The sequence below is a fragment of the Branchiostoma belcheri genome, unplaced genomic scaffold (genome assembly GCF_001625305.1).
Source record: "Branchiostoma belcheri isolate BF01 breed outbred unplaced genomic scaffold, Haploidv18h27 scaffold52, whole genome shotgun sequence".
NCBI classification, from domain to species: domain Eukaryota; kingdom Metazoa; phylum Chordata; class Leptocardii; order Amphioxiformes; family Branchiostomatidae; genus Branchiostoma; species Branchiostoma belcheri.
The window spans coordinates 554,529-572,789 of record NW_017804154.1 but is presented as its reverse complement, the minus strand read 5'-3'; the positions used below and the strand labels follow the sequence as shown (position 1 = coordinate 572,789).

Genomic DNA, 18,261 nt, shown 5'->3' with positions numbered 1-18,261 from the left:
ATTTTCATCCATATTCTTCTTTTCAAGCGCAGTGAGAATGTGCATTTAAAACAGAGACAATTCCAGAGTATATAGGCTATATATGGATTTAGTTGTGTGATATTTTGTCTAACAGTTCTTGTAATCACTTGTCACCCCAGACCATCCGTGGATGCCTCAGGCAGAGTGGTGTCCCTGTCAGGACCCTTCCAAGTCAAGTCTGTTCCTGTCTATGAGATGCAGTTCCCTGACTTGTGTGTGTACTAGTCCTGCCACACTGATCTACCCTCACCCCTCCTCACAAATGGACTGATCCTAGTTGTGATAAGCTTTATTGTGTTTGGACTGTGTCACCATGTCTAAGAGGGTGTTAAACATTAAACTCATTCTCAAGTCTTCCTTCAACTTTGATTGTCTCTAAACTGCAATGCAGTTTGTATGTCTCACCTATTTCTTTCCATTACATGGCAAGTTTCTTCTTTTTGTTCCATCTGCTATAAACACCCCTCTCTTACAAATAGTAACACCTTCTATGGAAATGGTAGCCTGTGTAAATTGCATCCCACACGTAATGTTTTGTGACTGGTACATGTAGTAGTCTACTAGTGGAAACCTATGGCAACAATGACAGAAATGTTAATTTTAAACATTGTCAGATTAAATGTTGAATAGAAATCAGATGTAATTCTGGCATGTCTGGGGTACCTGAATGTATGAAACTGTCCAAAGCTCTACCCATATTTTAGCAGAGTATATTAAATGTGTAAATGTTAGTGTAATGCTCACTCTGCATGTTTCTGGTAATTTGTTCCCTACAAGCTAAGAGATCAATTAGTGCTGTATATACTGTATATGTGACCTGTATTGTCAACGTTTTGACAGTGTTCTGTGTAAAAAAATCAATGTTAACTTTGTGGTAAAAGCATGAGCAAGTTCAAATAGTCAATGTTGAAAACCTGTGTAGTCTAATGAAGCTTGAATTAAGGACCTGGAATAATTGTACATGTAACTGAAAGTGATACATTATTTGTAAAAAATAAAAGTAATAAACATTGTCTTCTCAATACTAGGTAATTGTCATTAAATGTAAAGAGAGAAACTTTATCAAATTATTAATAGGATGATATAGATGACAGAGATTCCAAATAGGTACATATAGAAGTTAGGCACCTGTTTCATGCACTTATCCAAGACAACTAGTAGTTGAAATCTTGATTGCAAGTGGAGTGAATCGTATTTTACTGATGAATGTCAGTTAGACTGGAGAGCAAATCAATAGAAATGTTTTCCCTAAATGTTGGATCTAGTTTCAAAACGAATGTTGCTACACGTATTTTATAGCACAGATTGCTATGGCAATAAAACATTGTGACATTGTAACAATGGTAGTGAAAGGATATGTGTAATAAAGAGCAATCGATAAGGTATTGCCTTTTTCAGTGATTGAATGTGGTTGATGTTAGGGTCTATCTTGTTATAGAACAGATTGCCTAAGTTCCTTTTCAGTGGTTAGTTCTGTCACAAGCTGCAGCGGGTTGAACATCCTACGACAAATGTGATAGCGAAGTTATGTGGTACGCTTGGAGTTCTGTCTTTTTGTCTTTCAGATCTATTTTATATACATGATTGCGTTTAGAGAACGTGTGCCCTATAAACTGTCCATTGGAAACTTGTTTGAATCTCTCCGAATCATGGTTAATAGACAGACCTAAAATTGGAATGAAATGAGACCGTATAAAGGGTGGATTTTTAGGTAATTTTTAATTTTGCTTCAATAGCATTCTTTGTATTTAAGTCACGTTTTGAAAAAAAATGTAATTATTTTGCAATTTTTTTGTTAGGATATCTGTACGAGAAAGTAGTCCATGCCTTCCGCTGCGTACAACCACTAACGTCTTATGCTGTTCTGTAAGTCACTTATTGCTTTTTATGGCTTCACCAGACCACGAAGTGGTCTGGTGAAACCATATTGTTTTCTCTGATGTTTCTTCTTCTCCTCCTTCTCCTCCTGCCATTTTTTTAAATGGATTCAGCTTCTTTATTTTGGGGCCTAAGGACCTGAAATTTGGTTTGGAGGTACAGTGGGCAAATACCCTTAGGCGTTTTTTTAATTTTTGTGATACAGGCTTTTAGAATGGTTTTATTTGAGTTTTTTGGCTGTATTATAGCAAGTGTATTGCTGTGTCAGTGGGCAGTGTTAACCGCATTTGGGCATGAGTCATCACAATGGAATGCAGGGCATCAACCAATAGGCATGCAGCTTTCCTCTCTTCTTCTTGCTGATTGGCTGTTGGGATTTAACTTGATTAACACCTGCACAGAGTATTTCCACCTGCACAGAGCATTTCTTGCTGATTGGCTGTTGGGATTTAACTTGATTAACACCTGCACAGAGCATTTACATACTGACAGTATGCCTGTATTCAAGTGTTTTGGTAGGTATTTCAAGCTTTCCTGCTCTAGCATTGGAATACGGGGCATGAACGTTTTTTTTTTAAATCAACAGTTTGCATTATGCAATTAAAAATCCTAACCAATAATATAGGGAATAACTAGCCAACTGTTGTAGTCTTAGTTGTATGTTACTTCATATTATAGTTATATCAATGTAAAGCATTGTTTTCCCTTGTGTTTCTCATTCTTTCCCTGCCATGTCGTAAAATGTGGTGAAGCCATCGCTGTATTTGCTCCAAAGCAAATATTGGCCTTTCTAGTTCTAATTTGATTTTTTAAAATATTTTCTATCTATCATACTTCACTTGTAAGCCATGTATCGCCGCTTTGTTCGGCCACCATTCCACTAGACGGCAATCGCTGAGCGACCAAACAATTGATGTATGTAACCTTTATTGGAATATGATGCTTCGATCTTAGAGTATTAAATACTGTAACGTTAAGCATTTTAAAAACGTTTTTGAATTAAAAAAGGAGCTGGACATTCTGTCAAAGTTTTGGTCACTCAGCAGACGCAACTTCTTGTGGAAACGAGATCTTCAATGATATAATTTTCTGCCTCAACATCTGCTTGGAGATTACCGACACGTTCCGTGAGAGTGGTCACGTCCCACACATTTCCAATTTGTAATGTGTGACATGTTACATAAGTCTGGCATCTGAAAAGATTTGCCAATCAAATGAGCTGGTAAGTCAGCTTTTCAAAGTGGTCTTTAAGTGGGGATTTGTCCATTACGCCTGCGCCACCACTGTGAACCGGGGAAACTAGGAACACAGAAAAGTGCATTGTGCTGAAACGTGCCGTTGCCTTTTTAGGTCCCGGTCACATACTTCGTGCGACCGTCATGCGGTCACAAACTGAGGGCATTCTTGAGGTAGTTGTGCATATGTCCTGAGACATCTGAGTGCATCTGCCTTGTTCCGGAAGATATAGCTACCATAGTGGTTGGTTCTGTCACAGCTTGCTTGAAAATACTGAAGCAGCAAAATTGTATAACAACCTGTATGTACCATGAATGGGACCGCGCTATTGTACATGTATGCATGGTTTTATAATTGACTTTTCTACTTGTTGACAATTTCGCAAATCGTGTTAAGGATGGCGGTGGCCTAACCGTGTTATATAAATCCCCTCTTTTAAGGCTCTTTACCTAAGTATATTACTAACGTCATTACGATCTAACCCACAGTCCTTACCCAAACAATGCCTTGCGATTCGGACACGATTTCAGGCTAAAAAGTCGGCTGGGAAAGTTTGACAATGAGGATCCTGACACTTCATTGACATAATACAAAGACCAGGGAACCAGAAAGTTGCTTTTAGTTTGTCCTCTAATTTGTCTTGTGTTTGGGGGCCAAATCTTGACTTTTTTGGACGTACTAGTCTATGTATTGTACATTATCGATTCATAGATGCGCCAACATGTAGATCGATATTGCAGTGATTAAGAACCTTGTTGTGGTGTCAACACATTCAGTTTACTTTCACAAGTGATTGTTGATTTCACAGTAGACCACACACACACACAGAAACTTGCAAAACCGACAGTCGATCATACTGTGCTGTGGGAGTCCTATCGGGATAACCAGGACACTGAAGATGATGATTAGTCAAGACACCAGGATCTTGGAATGGGTAAAATGTTAACGCGTACCACATCTCATTACCCAAGAAGTACACGTAAAACCGGCTATCGAATGGTACTAGAACAAAATGAAACAGAATCATTTCGATGAATGACATGGTAGTTTAATCTTAGTGCATGAAATGAAGATGAAATGACATGTACAAAGTACGTGGAGCAGCACACTTAGTTACACAGAACTTCCTTGAAACATTTTTCTGGCTCTTCACTCTTTTTCGGGAAGGGTGGTGGATAATTTAAACTACTTCGAAGATCAAGGAGAATAACGCACGCCTAGATTCCCGTTCGATCTTCTGGATGATTTGTGACGTGTTTGTTTGCAAAACAACATAAAAGCACACACACTAGTGAAAAATGTACAAACACAACCATACACCACAAGGTGAAGGTTTGGTGATGGTTCGCGGTGAAAAAGTTTCTGGGACTTTTCTGTTGTGCTGCGTACATGTTATTGGTATGAACATGCAGCAAAACGTGATGATTCGGCACATATATGATCTATCTCGGCATGCACGCGGAGTCAGAGATGTCGGTCTGACTCCCATGGCCCAGCCTGCCGCCTGCTCATTCGTCGTCCTCCGGCTCAGCGCCCGTGCGGACGTATGTCAGGAAACCCACCCAGTTGAACTGGCCCTTCTTGTTCACAGCCCACGGGGCTCCCGCCAACATCTTATTCCACTGCGCAGGGGTGAGAAAGGAAAGGAACAAACCATTCAGACATGTGCTACAGTAATCTTATGCAGAAGCAACTGTCGGAATTCTTGGAATAGCCATGCATATGTTACAAAAACAGCTGCGTTGTTACAGGAAAGGTTAACTTAGATCTTTCAGGTGGTTTCGTCTGTCACAGTCTGTTTGAAAATTCTACGACCTCAAACCGTGCAATGACCTACGATGAATGTGACCGTGCCCTAGGTAGACAGATCATAGAACACTTGCAGTTTATGTATTGGCTACCGTTGAATTACTAATCTGAATAAAAAGCATCGACAAAATAGCTTCGAAACACTTCAGCAATGTATACGTAGAAACCAGCAAGAATGAAACAACAGAAACATTTCCGTACCTCATCCTCTGAGAACCTGTCGCCCCTCTCACAGAAGATCTCCTTTACCCTAGGGACAAGATAAATTCAAAGAATATCAGCAAGTGCAGCAGTGAATATCATTGATATAATAAGAGAAGTAACAATTTCATAAGAGATTTATTTTGGCAACTCTCACAATTCTCATACATCTTCAAATTGTTTCTTCCAAAGCACCCATATTCCTAAGGATACAAATTTAAGAAGAAACTTTTTTTATGAAACGACTCTAAAGTTTTACAGAAACTTACGTCACTGTGTGAATATGCAATGCACGTTTGTGGGGAACTAGATCATTACAAACAAGAAAACAACTCACTTCAACTTGGGCAGAAAGCCTTTGCCCTTCGGGTCAAACTGCTTCATTCCATTCAAGAGCTGCTCCACGGGGTTGGTGTCTGAAGGGAAGATGTACAAAGAGACACATCAAACTTTGTGCTCAATATGAATCTCACGTTATCGTCACTCTGTGCTTGGTTGGAAGCCCATACTCCAATAGGACAGCTAACTAACATTGGATCATAAGTTATCACGGTGAAAATATCAAGGTAAAATTATAGGATAGATGCACCATCCCGTAGTAACTTACCCTTCATCTTGTTTCCGAACAGAGACAGGAAGACCTGGAACGAGATTGGCTCAGATGCCTCCCCGATCATCTTGTCTATCTGTTCCCTGAAGTCGTCCGGGTTCTTGCCTAGTTAGAAAACAACACATAAAACATGTTGGTTTGTTCCAGGGATGAGGATCGATGCCATTTATATAAAACACACATCAGTTGTAACTTTCTTCTAAGCTCGTGTTATTCGGGAGGGACAGGACTTTCACCATTGCGGAATGGGACTGAGGAAAATGTCTCAGAGACGGAGAAGAAAAATGGTACCTAGGAGAGGTGATGATAGGAAAATATTTGTGTAGGAGGAGGATGAAAATGCACAACAGTAGCTAATCAGGGTAGCTTTTAAATAGAAGCAACTTTATTACTCACCAAATGAGGCATACGTATCCTTCAGATCCTCCTTGTCGACGAAGCCATCTCTGTTCTGGTCCAACACTCCGAAGGCCTGGAATGCAGTACAGGGGGATATTGTTACAAGGCCGTGCTTATTAAGCGGGGCCTCCTAACGAGATATCACATACTGCAGGAGCCTTAACACCAGTGAGACGTTTGCTTCGATGTGGTATTCATGCTATAAACATTATAGTGTAGTTCGTTCCTTGGCCGCTAGTAATGCTTGTGCAAAATCCAGTCACGCGTTTCTAGGCAACCCTCATTCCGAACAACTGTCATGGCGTGGGGTGGCATTACAGCTGATCCACAATCGGTCCTATTTTTACTTGAACTCCGAACTCCCACCTCCATATGAAATAACCACTTTACCGTCACTCAGAGGACTGTACAAATATGTCGTACGTAGCACAACATTCAGTACGCTATGCAAACAAACAAACAAACAAACAAATAAAACATCAGAGGAGAAGTCTCACCTCCTTAAACTCCTGCACCTGGGATGAGTCAAACGTGGTGGCAGTAGTGGTGGCACGCTTGCCTCCTCCTCCTCCACCGCCTCCCTTCCTTCCCTTGCGACCCTGGATGTACGAAATACATGTTAGCATAGCATCACTCTAATCTATAGCGTCAAATGGACACCAGAAAAGGTTTTTCGAATGGTTCTCGTTCACTGAATGATGATAGATAGATAATGGGTTTGGCATATTATGTTAATATAATTTATCTTTATTTGCCATAATTCTGCATGTTAACACTCACTAAGCACAGTTGTAGCATTGCTTTATGACCTACACGATGTATGATACTGGTACGGCTTTGCACTCACCAGCGGGGTCCCGGCTTGGTAGCAAATACCCCCAAACAGTCCGTACGCTCTGTAGTTTTCTCGTGCATACTGGTTTACTACTTCATACACTTTCCTGTAGTTTAATTATTGCGTATTTCTACTTGTTTATTTACTGGTCTCCAAGACGGACATGTCACGGCAAAGATTCCTTCACATACTGACCAAAATATGATGCCTAAGTCGAGGTCGATAAGAATTGTACCATGTCAATGAGCTTGAATGAGGTCGGTTAACCATTTCGAAAGTCGCGTAGATTTGACCGACGTGTTTCTGTTCCATCACGTTCTGTCAGACAGGTCGCCATCTTGAGCTTCGGAAAGTTATGTACACAGAATAATCTTCTCTTGTCCGACTTGCCATATGCAGACGCCAAAAGTATCCACAAAACAGACTTCCCCATTCCATCACGAAATTAACGTTGCAAGAGCACAACACTCCCCCTTTTGCCCGTCGGAAGGCATACTTATTCCGGTGTCCTGGACATTTCAGCACGCAACTGCAATACCCCCTATGTATCGTAATGCCAAAAAAGGGCATCTGGTGTGATAGAAATACCCGTTATTTTTATACCAACTTATATCAATCGATCATGTACTGTACTTCATCGGGTTGTTTTATCCTACTACCGCTATGAAAGGGGTTTACACTTTTCATGTATAAACAATTGCGTCCGGTAAAATGTTTTAACATACATTGAAGAGAGATTGCAGGGATGGCTCCTGGACCCGAGACACTGCAACCTCAGGAGATGCCACCCATACTGGGACATATTTATAGCACACTGGGGAGGGGGGACGGGCAACCCCACACTCACAGAATATTCAAGGAATTTCCTAGTACATTTCCCGACTGTACGACAATGCAAGAAAGGGTCTGTCTATCTTTGCCCGACTTATTTCCAGAAGAACAGCATATAATTTTTCATTCGTAGATGTTTCATAACCCGACTATCTGTGTCACAGGCTGTTGTGAAGTTGTAACATAAAGGGTTGCTATAAAATTCTACGATCTCAAAATATCTGACATTTGCCGATTGTCTACTAAGGTTTGACAACTGGACTCGTAGAATGATATACCTACAGGATCACCATGTAAAATCGTATGGGGGAACAAGACCCTTTCTTACAAGAAGGGCGATTGACATGGGCATATGAAATGCATTTCGAAAGTTTCACTTCGAATATTATGTTATAGTTTATACCAATAGCTATATTTAGCGGAAGTTATAAGTACTCTTGCCCAAATGATATGTATGCAGCTTCTGCCTCTGTACCTTATTTCCGTGGGTATCAATTCTGGTTCATGGTTTATCCTAATTGTTGCGTTATATAGCGAAGGGCACATGGTAATACATCATAAGGCTAGCGCTCGTTTTGTAGTAGTCGGTAAGTTCTATCCCAATAAACTAATTGCACTGCACAGACATCTTAAAATCTTATGACACAAAGCCTCTTTGGTCTATCGCTACACATATTGTTACAACGCTTTTAGACATCGCAGACGAGTACAATGTATTATAACGATGTCCTTACCATTTTGTTCCAAGTGTTCCAAGTTCCAAGTCACTGCCACCAACCAAGGAAAGTGCGAGGGGTGCTATGCCACCAAAATGCCGGACGATTTTATTGAGTTTCCTTCTCTTTTATACCTGGAAACCGACACCTCGCACGGCCATTGGTCGGCTGTTTTCGTCATTGAATTTTTAAGAGGGACACGCTTTGCTTTCCTTGGGGTTATGGGTATCTGCCAGAGCGAGTTAGCAGTTTCTAAATTTGTTTTCATTGTTTTTGCATACGAGTTCGTATTGTGATACGTGCGCGGCGGACTGGAACATACCAACCCGTTTTAGGGGTGAGTAGTTGCACTTATATCTGCAGCAAACTTGCACCCGTTTTGGAAGTCAACATTTAACGTTGGCATGATGATTACCATGGCTGAGGCTCACAGTCATTTCATTACTTAATACTGCTCGTTTGGTTCCTTTTCTTAATTTTTTTCCACGTTAAAGTTAGAACGCCCTAATGGATTATGACAGCTGGAGAGATATATCAAACCGGTACAGTTTCAGAGAGTGAGGATATTTAAATATCTTTCCTGATAAAAAGAGAAACTGGACAGTCAAAATGTTTATATGCGACCCCAGTGATGAAGGATGACTCTTCCCTTACTTAACTTTGCTACCCAATTTTCGGTGGAGGAGAAAATCAGGGTTTTCGTTGTTCTAAATTTGGAAACGTTCTTGAGTACCTTTGTTGCTAATGCCGACGGTTTGTCCATACGTTTTCATTACCTAATCATTATAGCAACATGATTATGATTACCTTGAATAATCGTTATGATGAGACAATCACGAATAAGTTAGTAGTTAGATGCCTTCCAGCCAATTAGCAAGGTTGCCACCCGTGGTGCATTTTCATACCAATTGAATGAATAGCTTAGGTTTAACAAAAGACAAATCGGAAAAATATGGTTCAACAAGTGGTACGGGTGGGCAGGCTAGTGTTTATTCCACGTGTCTGTCCATGAAAAAATGACATTGCAATCACTATTTCATAACAAATATGGGAACATGACGAACCGAGTCGAGCTTGAAGGCGAAATGCTATTCCAGGCCGCCGTGAACCCACTTTTTCGTTATTAGAAATAACAAATGGCAAATATTAAAAGATGTATATACATTATCCAAACATAATAATCTCCTAAAACTCACGTACACGGCGAGGAAAAACAAACTACCGCTACGCTGACACACAAACATGTATGGATTTGCGACATGTAATCGGTTGCTTCGTTGCGTTTGGTTGCTACTTAACGTGTTGTCCGCCAAATGTGATGTTTGTTTTGGCCAAGTTTTTAAAAATTAATATCTCAACTGTCGTTCAAACTATACCCCCGTACCCTTTCATAGTTTTGACCCACACGTGCGACGGAATTTGTCCCTGCAAAAGGTGGTAGTCCATAGCTAACAATGCGCTGACCAACATGGGCAAAAGATGATGTACAAGACACAAATTCTGTTGGATCGTGTGGATCAAACTCTCATTATCCCGTATCTGTTCTAATCGTCTATTCATCGACGTCCTCCTCCTCTCCACCCTTCAGGAAGCGGCAGAAGGCTGGGTAGTGGAAACGGCCCTTCTTGTCGACAACGTGACCGGCACCAGCCAGCAGCTGGTTCCACTGTTTAAGAAATAGACAGAGAGAAACTTTCAGTACATTTTTTTAAAAGCATGCTTAAAAGCATATGAAATGGACATGTCTTCACAAGATTACGGAACGACATTTCAAATAAGCCATTGTCTGATACACCATCTTTGTAATCATAGAAAACGCCAGACAATTCTCACCTCTTCCTCCTTGAACTTGTCACCCTTCTCGGTGAAAACTTCTTTAACTCTGTAGGAAAAGTAATACAATGATTATCTTTATTGTGTATGTTCTTGCTAACATGAATAATCATAGGCATATCATCTGCAGTGTTGATAGTGAATAAGGCTAGAAAAAAAACAAGCATATATCTATGCCATCACTACCTATCTATCGTATACATGTTATCACTAGGTCTATCGTTTACAAAGTAGGTAAACGTATAAAACTTTGTTACCATGCTATTTCTTTGTCATGTAAACAATTTCTGAAAAATAGAATATACATTCAGATGCAGTATCCCTGATACTAGAAAATATTAGCAAGGCAATATACGGAACATGATGACGACAACACGTACAGGGCCTTTGGTAGAAATCCCTTGTTCCTGGGGTCGAACTGCTTGAAGGCACCCTGGAGGGCACTCTCGGGGTCAGAGCCGGACATCTTGGATCCGAAAAGGGCCAGGAAGACGGTGAAGCTGATCGGTTCTGATGCCTCTCCTATCATCCTGTTCACCTTCTCCTCATCTGGAGGCTTACCTGCAAGAAAACAGAAAGGATAACATTACTTTGGAGAGAAAAGCAGATGTTACGACACTGGCAAATTGGACGTAGGTCGTCGTACGATTTTGATACTATAGAATTTTCAGGAAATCAACCACCGATAAGTAACTAAGACAGCCTTTCGGTGACAAGACAGCTGAAGTTTATGGGATACGTGCAGACACAATAAGATATAAAGAAGGAAAACCTACCAACACACCATGATCACTATGCTTTTGTCGTGTTTTAAGTCAGTTCATATACCTATGTGTCCTATGGAAAATTGCCACTATTGTCATAATTAGCATCTCTTTGTTTAAAATGGTTAACTTGAAAGAAATTTACTTGATTTTAATTCCACTATCTTTAAACCAAACTGCCCATACTGTATTCATGTTTATTCACTGCATCATATACACATTCTTTCTAGTGCATTGAATATCTGGTGACCTGTGGCTAAGTGTTTTTATCAGGAACATAATATACTGTTTCGATAATAATTAGAAAAGAATGTATGCATCACTAATATGATGAGGGCGTCTCCGTTTGTCTTTCTGGATGTGCTTTTTAGATCCCATTCGTGGTAAACTATCTCGTGTTGTTCGGAAGCCATTTTGCGTAAAATGATAGCATAAATATGTCCGCGATCAGGACGACATGGTTGAGCTAATTTTGGCTTCACATAGATGAATGTGCAGAACCCTAGCTAAGGGGGACTAAAATAAAACCGTCGGACACCGGAGCTCCCAACTTCACAGCATGCTCAGCAGCCGCCATGTTGTTTCACCTGTTACATGCAAATCATGGCTACCCGGTCAAACGGTACCCCAACAAGAAAACTATGCTTTTCCTCTGTACGCCAGATCACAATTTTTCCCTCTAAACCGTAATATTGACCTTCACTAGTTGTGTAGAAAGATAAATCTGTGATGTCCTTTGTGTCAAAATGTTTCGTAGAGCAGTGTAATGATGATGCTATCCTTGGAGGGTATCGCATCTTTCCCCACTAAAATAACTGTCACCGATACATGCACGTCCGATCAGTAACACTCGATACCACGACCTCGTAAACTATTTCTCATGGCATTTTTCAAATGGGCCTTCCAACCATTCTTTCTTGTGAGTCCACCATTTGTATGATTTGGACGACCCACTTGGAAATCCACCAAACCATCACACGGAGCAGTGCCACTAGTATATTACTTTGTATATACCACTAAACCACTAGACACATCGACATAGAACATTAATCGATTATACCGCAAACTTTCACAACCTGATCTATTTCAAGCGTCACACCAACCCCAAATGGTCATGGACATCGTAACTACGATTTCTCGAATCAGAATAATATAATCAAGTTAATACACCGTTAAGAAAAACACTTGCCCATATTTGGTCATTGTCTCGTTTAACTGACAGGAGACATTGAAACAACAATACCCCCTATAACAACTCCATGCCGATGCTTTCACTGGTTATCTCTAAATATAGTCATCTTCACATACTTGACTGGATTCCAGAAGGTATATAAAACACATAGATCGCTACCCCTCCCTACTTTCTCTATGACAGTGATGGTCCATGGACGTTTATGTCTGTGATTTGCGTTGTTCGCGTATAGATGACGGAGTGATTTCCACTGGGATATCATTGCGTTAGGATGTATTCTTCACGAGAAAAGCCTTCAGGGCTGTGTGGAGTCATGGAAACTCATGCGTTTGAAATACTTCAAAAGTCCTCGCTATTTTTGTCCCAAATTGTTCCAAGATGGACGCTATATGTTCTCGCTATGAAGACTAGTCTAAAAATCTCTCAGTTCGTGATAGTTCGGCAGACATACCTAGAGAAGCGAAGGTGTCCTTCATGTCTTCTTTGTCGATGAAGCCATCTCTGTTCTGGTCCAGAAGCAGGAATGCCTATTGAGAAAGAAATGGAACGATTTGTTTCAACAGTGCTTAAAAATGCTCCTAAATACTATCTAACTTTGTAATAGCAAAATCAATATTGTAACCTAAGAAGACTTGTTCACATAGCATGTAATGAAGGGAGCAGCGCTGAAATTATTCATATATCTATTGCAGATTGTAGCACATAGGTCGTTTTACACTAATGTAAAATGATTAACCATTACGTGTATTTTGCTCACCTCCTTGAACTCTTGCACCTGAGATTGCTCAAAGACGGCGCCGACATTGGTGGTGGCGCGCTTGCCTCCCTCACCACCTCCCTTCTTCTTACGGCCCTGCACGGACGGACACAAGATAGAGAGCGTTTAAATCTTACGTTAAAACTGAGCCAGGTTACACTTATGTGGCAGAGGCTGTCATGATTGTATAGGACTGTTAATATCTGAGGGCTGCTGCGATTTAGGGTTTATCATGGTCAATATTAATATCGACCAACGGAGGCTACATGTACACTTGTAAGTCACACGCGCACACGATTTCCCTAATACTGTCTCCGTTATCTGAGCAAATGTTAAATTATTGTTATGAAAATCTCAATCGCTCAGTCTATTCAAGCCATTGACCGTTTCAATTTTCTGGCTGTTTTTATGACTGAATGTCACTGTAAGTCCGTTTGCAACATTGTTCACTTCAAGCGCCATTTTAATCCTACCTTCCAATTGTGTCCCGTACATTATTGGGCAAGCCTTTACAATGTATCAACATGTAAGTCTTGTTGATCTAACGTTTATGATGGTTTAGTCCAAGGCAGAGTATTTGCCCTTGCTTTGCCCCTGGATTCCGTTTCGTGCGAAATGTTGTTCCAGTTGTCCGTGTGACATGTATTTTGCGGGTTATGCCCTTCCGTTAACTGCCCAAGTACTTAACAGTGTGACAATATGTAAGGCACGTTATCAACTATAAAAGCAACAAATTGATGTTCATATCGAAAGGCTTTTTAGCAGTAGCCGATCTTCTTGGGTTGAGCTAAGAAGATGGAAGCCTCAAAGTTTGTAAATGCTCTTCTATGTCGTAAAATGAATCTATGGTTCAGAATATTACATCGTCTTTATAATGTAATGTAATGTATGCAGTACGAATTGATGTAAGACTCTGAGAGTTATGTTGTTCCAAATTCCGCTATCTAATTTTGTATGTATCATGTGACTCAACCACCCTGATGTACATTCCAATAGAAATGATTCTAACCCGTTGGTCTGATGTTGCAGCTAAGTTTACTCCTCTCCATATTTCAAAGTGGACCGGGCTAATATACTGATCATCATTGAGAAAAGAAGTACTAATTATCCTATCCTATTTTAATAGGTTGCTTATTGATCACTTCAACTGAGAAAATGTTTACATTTTTGGCGGGCTGGGCTTAATGGACCGCAGCCACTATAAAAGCAGGCATCTCGGAAATTTCACCATAAAACTGTCCCCGGGATATCCTTCCATAGAGACCTCAATTAGATTTGAACAGGCGAAATGATCAGTTCATGAAGGTCAAATGTTGAGAGTTGATTATTTGTTTCCTCGATTGGGCACCTGCCATATAATCAATCACGGACATGTCGCTGAGGTCGGCTTCTGCTTTATTCCACGGCACAGCGGCTCGGTTGGAAAATATTCAAATCCCCGGATATCCGACACATGCAGAGCGAAAAGCCCATAGCATAACAGCTACTTAGTAATTATGATATATATATATATGATTCTGCACTGCTGTAAAACAATTGGCCCAGTTCTCGCAGTGAGCACACAATCAAAGCATAACGTGGAGACGAAAGAAGAGATGGTAATTGGGAAAAAAATAGATCAAATGTCTATTGGCTGCAAGCTTTGATGTTGAAGTGATGAAAATCGAACGGAGATAGGAATTGGGTCTTCTCTCTGGGTGATCTGAACAGTTCAATTGGTCTCAGCGACCCCTGGTAAATTTATGGCTAAGGTACTTGACTAACGAGTAGACAGAGAGCCTCTGAATTCCGCACTTTTATGACTTCCGACTTTGTCTTTTATGTAGGGTATGTTCCTGCCGTTAGGGGCCAGTTAAGTCAGGTTGTATGCTTGGACAATGTACGTCTATTTCTATAGGCTTGGCTTCACTGTGCTTCACTGTGCTATGCAACGCATAAGAGATAAAGGTTATCCACTAAAAGTTTCCAACTTTAAAGCAAGTAACCTGGCTTTTCTGTATTGAATACAGCGATAGATAACAAAGGCAGAGTAGGCAGTAGAGTAAAAAGGCACTTACCATTTTCGTTCAAGGTAATCAGAGGCACCGAACCAAAAGACAATCTACAGGCGCGAGCTCTTGTCGGACAAGGAATCTACTCAGAGAACCGCTCTTTATGTACGAAAATGTCAGCAATTTTTAATCCGCCACTCTGCATATTCTACAAGCAGGCTGCCAGCGCTGATTGGTCCATAGTTGACAGGCGGTTGACAAATCGACCGTTTTTGGAAAGTGTAATTTTGTAGCTTGTCGTGTCCAGGGTCCTGTTCCGAGAATACGCAAATTCCGGGGACCACTATATCCCAAGAGAGGGAAGCACTTTTTCTGTTTCATAGAAACCCACCTCTAACGAAAGCAATGAAAACGAGTATAATGTTGGATGCGTAAAGTTTGTTTTTAGTTTAACTTACCATGAAATAACTTACCACGAAACTATTTGTGGGCATCCTTAGCTACTTCATCAAAAACATGTACCCCTCCTGAGGTTTTGGCACTTTCCAATCTTCCTCTTTAGTTCTGCATAATTGTGGAAAAGCATGCAATCGCCGATACATGATACCGTCTCCAACGTCAAGTCTGTATGATAGATGAGATTATAGATACCGCCTTGCTGAAAAATGTATACAAGGGATATGTGCGCGCATGGAAAACGCGTGTATATATAGAGCACAGCACACGCACACAATCGTTTGCTTCGTTTCTTAAGGATCCAGACCAGTCTTTGCGTTTGTTCGATCGTGTATGTTAGCAGGTGGCTCGGATGTGGTAGTCATGGCTGCAAAGCAGTAGGAGTAGAATGGGGTGCTGATATAGTAGGTCCTGTCACCGCGACTCATCAGCACATTTTATACGATCTTCCCGAAGACCGACCGCGACCGTCGAGGCACCCCGGACTTCACGGCTTAGGGGCCTGGTGTCTGTGGTCTTCATCCTGTCACGACGCTACTTCTGTCTTCGATATTGTTCAGTGTACTGATATCACTAAGTACCATACTTCTGTGTAAAGGAAAATCTTTTCAGAGCGTGTACGGACCTGGACAAGCCAGTTGTAGAAGATGCAGTGCAGTTTTGTAGAGGATTCGGCTGAGCGGTTTCGTCCAAATTGCATCTGAAGACTTTTGCCTGCATGCGGAGTGTTAGAACGATTAACCCGTTCCGGGGTTTCTCTGATCTTTGGGCTGGAAAATTTGCCTCCCGTACGTGACACGGCCAGCTGTCAGTGATATAGAATACGATCATCTTTGTAGTTCAAGGGCTTGGAAAGTCACTCAGATGATGTTACACGGACATAGAGATGTTTTCCTAAATCAGAAATAGACTGCCAGAGTGTTGGGATACAGTGATAGTAAATCTACGTAGTAGATGATAAAGATTCATACAGAGTGTTTCTATTATCTCTACCATTCGAACAGCTGTGAACAATGTGTCTGCTTAGAGGTGGTGACAAACGGAACGATCGGGCACAAGTGGGACCCCTCCCCGCCAGGGCCCCAACAATTTGTCAGCAAATTTCAAACGAGCCAAAGCCACCAAAGACGAATATACAGCTTCATATATGCAACGGTTAGGTAAGGATAGAAATACAAATATTTGAAAAATATATATAATATTCGGCACATAATTATCGCCAGTTCTTGGACACGACGTGTTCTGTTGAGGGCCTATGTCCATTCTCCAATACACACACAGAGAAGCGGCCAGCAAGTTCGTGGAAAGGTCAAATGTTTTCCCAGGCCAGACTGGAAGACAATGACATGTTGTTAGCGAAACACCCCAGCTATCTAAAGACTAGCAAAGAAAACTACGACACTGCAGGTATATTTGATAGTAGGATAGTAGATGCTATGTTTACGTTCAGTTTACATGCACGGTGAACCTCTGTGGCTAGATGTCCAATTTAAAGAGCAGCCGGTGTTCAATGATCGTTTGTACAATGACCGTCAATATATGTTTTAACGCGTTAATTAGTCTGGGGATGTAGAATAAAGCTAAATTTTTACAAAACATTTGCCTGTTGTATGCCAGAGACTAGTAGGAGCATGCATCTTGTCAAATACACAGGTTCTGTTCATGTCTATATTGTCTACATCTTTAAACTTTGTGAGCGTACAGCTAAGTTAATTCGAGCACTTCGCACAATCGTCGCTAGATGTCACTTTAGAACCGCAACAAAGCATGATCATTGTCTAGCTAGGACTAATAAATGACTAACTAGAGTTCCACGATCTCATACCTTCGCCAAATGATGTTAGCCTTTATGAATAAGAAATATACTAATCACCCTGATTATGCAAATAGGATCCTCAATTGCATGACTTATATCAGTCTGTTGATCATATTCTCCACCAAAAGACAGTCTTATCTTAACAAAGAATGCCATTTTCTCATAAATTATGCAAATGTGGTCCTTATTTGAATAAGTTATATTTAATTATGTTCACCCTCACTTAACTTTCAAACACCCCAAGTATGAAATTCCAGGCAGTTACCACTACGCAATTATAACATTTTCTCATTAATTATGCAAATTAAGTCTTCATTTGCATAATCAATATTTGCCTGTGTTTCTCTCGTTCTTAATAACATGTTACAAGCTTGAACTTCCTATCATGGAATGCAGCTGATTTATAGAATTTCCTCATTAATTATGCAAATTACATCAATATTTGCATAATTGTAATATCATTATGTCAAGCATCACTTAAGCTACCTACATACCAAAAATCACGATGATCCATCAATCGGTTCTTGAGTTATCCTCTTTTAAACATTTGTCCTTTAAACCCCCCTGCAGTTCTAGAGCAAGCCGCTAGGGGGCCTAAACTCACGTCACTTCTTCCCCAGCACAAGAGCTATCTGCCATCTAAATTTCATCACCATAGCATGTCTGGATCTTGAGATATCAAAACCGGAAGTTGAGCTGCAGTACCATAACAAGCCGCCAGGGGGCCCAAAATCTAATCATTTTGAGGTCTCACCAAGACCTACCCACCTACCAAATATCAAGTCAGTCCATTCAAGCCTTCTCAAGTTATCGTGTTGACAGACAGACAGACAGACACACACACACACACACACATACACGAACGCCCCTGAAAACATAACCTTCTTGGCGAAGGTAACAACAACAAAAACAGTAT

The 18,261-nt window shown here is 40.7% G+C and overlaps 4 protein-coding genes across 6 annotated transcripts in view; 2 read left to right on the top strand and 2 right to left on the bottom strand.

The window, feature by feature from the left end:
• The window catches only part of LOC109480786 (protein EFR3 homolog B-like), a 76,575-nt gene extending 75,035 nt beyond the window's left edge, over positions 1-1,540 (top strand). For all 3 annotated transcript variants that reach the window (XM_019783093.1, XM_019783091.1, XM_019783092.1), the window contains one exon: positions 141-1,540. In XM_019783093.1, the coding sequence (XP_019638652.1) occupies positions 141-246 (106 nt within the window). In that variant the 3' untranslated portion in view covers positions 247-1,540. The remainder of the gene's footprint in view (positions 1-140) is intronic.
• Positions 1,541-4,165: 2,625 nt separating this feature from the next.
• LOC109480779 (myosin regulatory light chain, smooth muscle-like) lies at positions 4,166-8,675 on the bottom strand. Its single transcript, XM_019783081.1, has 7 exons — positions 8,555-8,675; positions 6,652-6,753; positions 6,152-6,227; positions 5,753-5,860; positions 5,483-5,561; positions 5,146-5,194; positions 4,166-4,757 (listed from the first exon to the last, which is right to left on the bottom strand). The coding sequence occupies exons 1-7, from the start codon at positions 8,555-8,557 to the stop codon at positions 4,644-4,646; spliced, it is 531 nt and encodes a 176-aa protein (XP_019638640.1). The 5' UTR covers positions 8,558-8,675; the 3' UTR covers positions 4,166-4,643.
• Positions 8,676-9,504: 829 nt separating this feature from the next.
• On the bottom strand, positions 9,505-15,256 carry LOC109480780 (myosin regulatory light chain, smooth muscle-like). The gene is made up of 6 exons (XM_019783082.1): positions 15,140-15,256; positions 13,083-13,178; positions 12,777-12,852; positions 10,750-10,930; positions 10,370-10,418; positions 9,505-10,202 (listed from the first exon to the last, which is right to left on the bottom strand). Exons 1-6 carry the CDS (start codon positions 15,140-15,142, stop codon positions 10,089-10,091), a joined length of 519 nt encoding a protein of 172 aa, XP_019638641.1. The 5' UTR covers positions 15,143-15,256; the 3' UTR covers positions 9,505-10,088.
• Positions 15,257-15,892: 636 nt separating this feature from the next.
• The window catches only part of LOC109480648 (phospholipid scramblase 1-like), a 7,863-nt gene continuing 5,494 nt past the window's right edge, over positions 15,893-18,261 (top strand). Inside the window, exon 1 of the mRNA XM_019782879.1 lies at positions 15,893-15,906. Within this exon, the coding sequence (XP_019638438.1) occupies positions 15,893-15,906 (14 nt within the window). The remainder of the gene's footprint in view (positions 15,907-18,261) is intronic.

Bases quoted from the DNA above. Each gene is read 5' to 3' on its own strand.
- LOC109480779 (XM_019783081.1), bottom strand. The intron at 5,861-6,151 runs GTGAGTAATAAA...TTTTCTAACTAG, and splicing joins GGATACGTATGCCTCATTTG to GCAAGAACCCGGACGACTTC. The intron at 5,562-5,752 runs GTAAGTTACTAC...TCTTCCCTTCAG, and splicing joins GTTCGGAAACAAGATGAAGG to ACACCAACCCCGTGGAGCAG.
- LOC109480780 (XM_019783082.1), bottom strand. The intron at 12,853-13,082 runs GTGAGCAAAATA...CTTTCTCAATAG, and splicing joins AGGTGCAAGAGTTCAAGGAG to GCATTCCTGCTTCTGGACCA. The intron at 10,203-10,369 runs GTGAGAATTGTC...TTTCTTAAACAG, and splicing joins ACAAGTTCAAGGAGGAAGAG to TGGAACCAGCTGCTGGCTGG.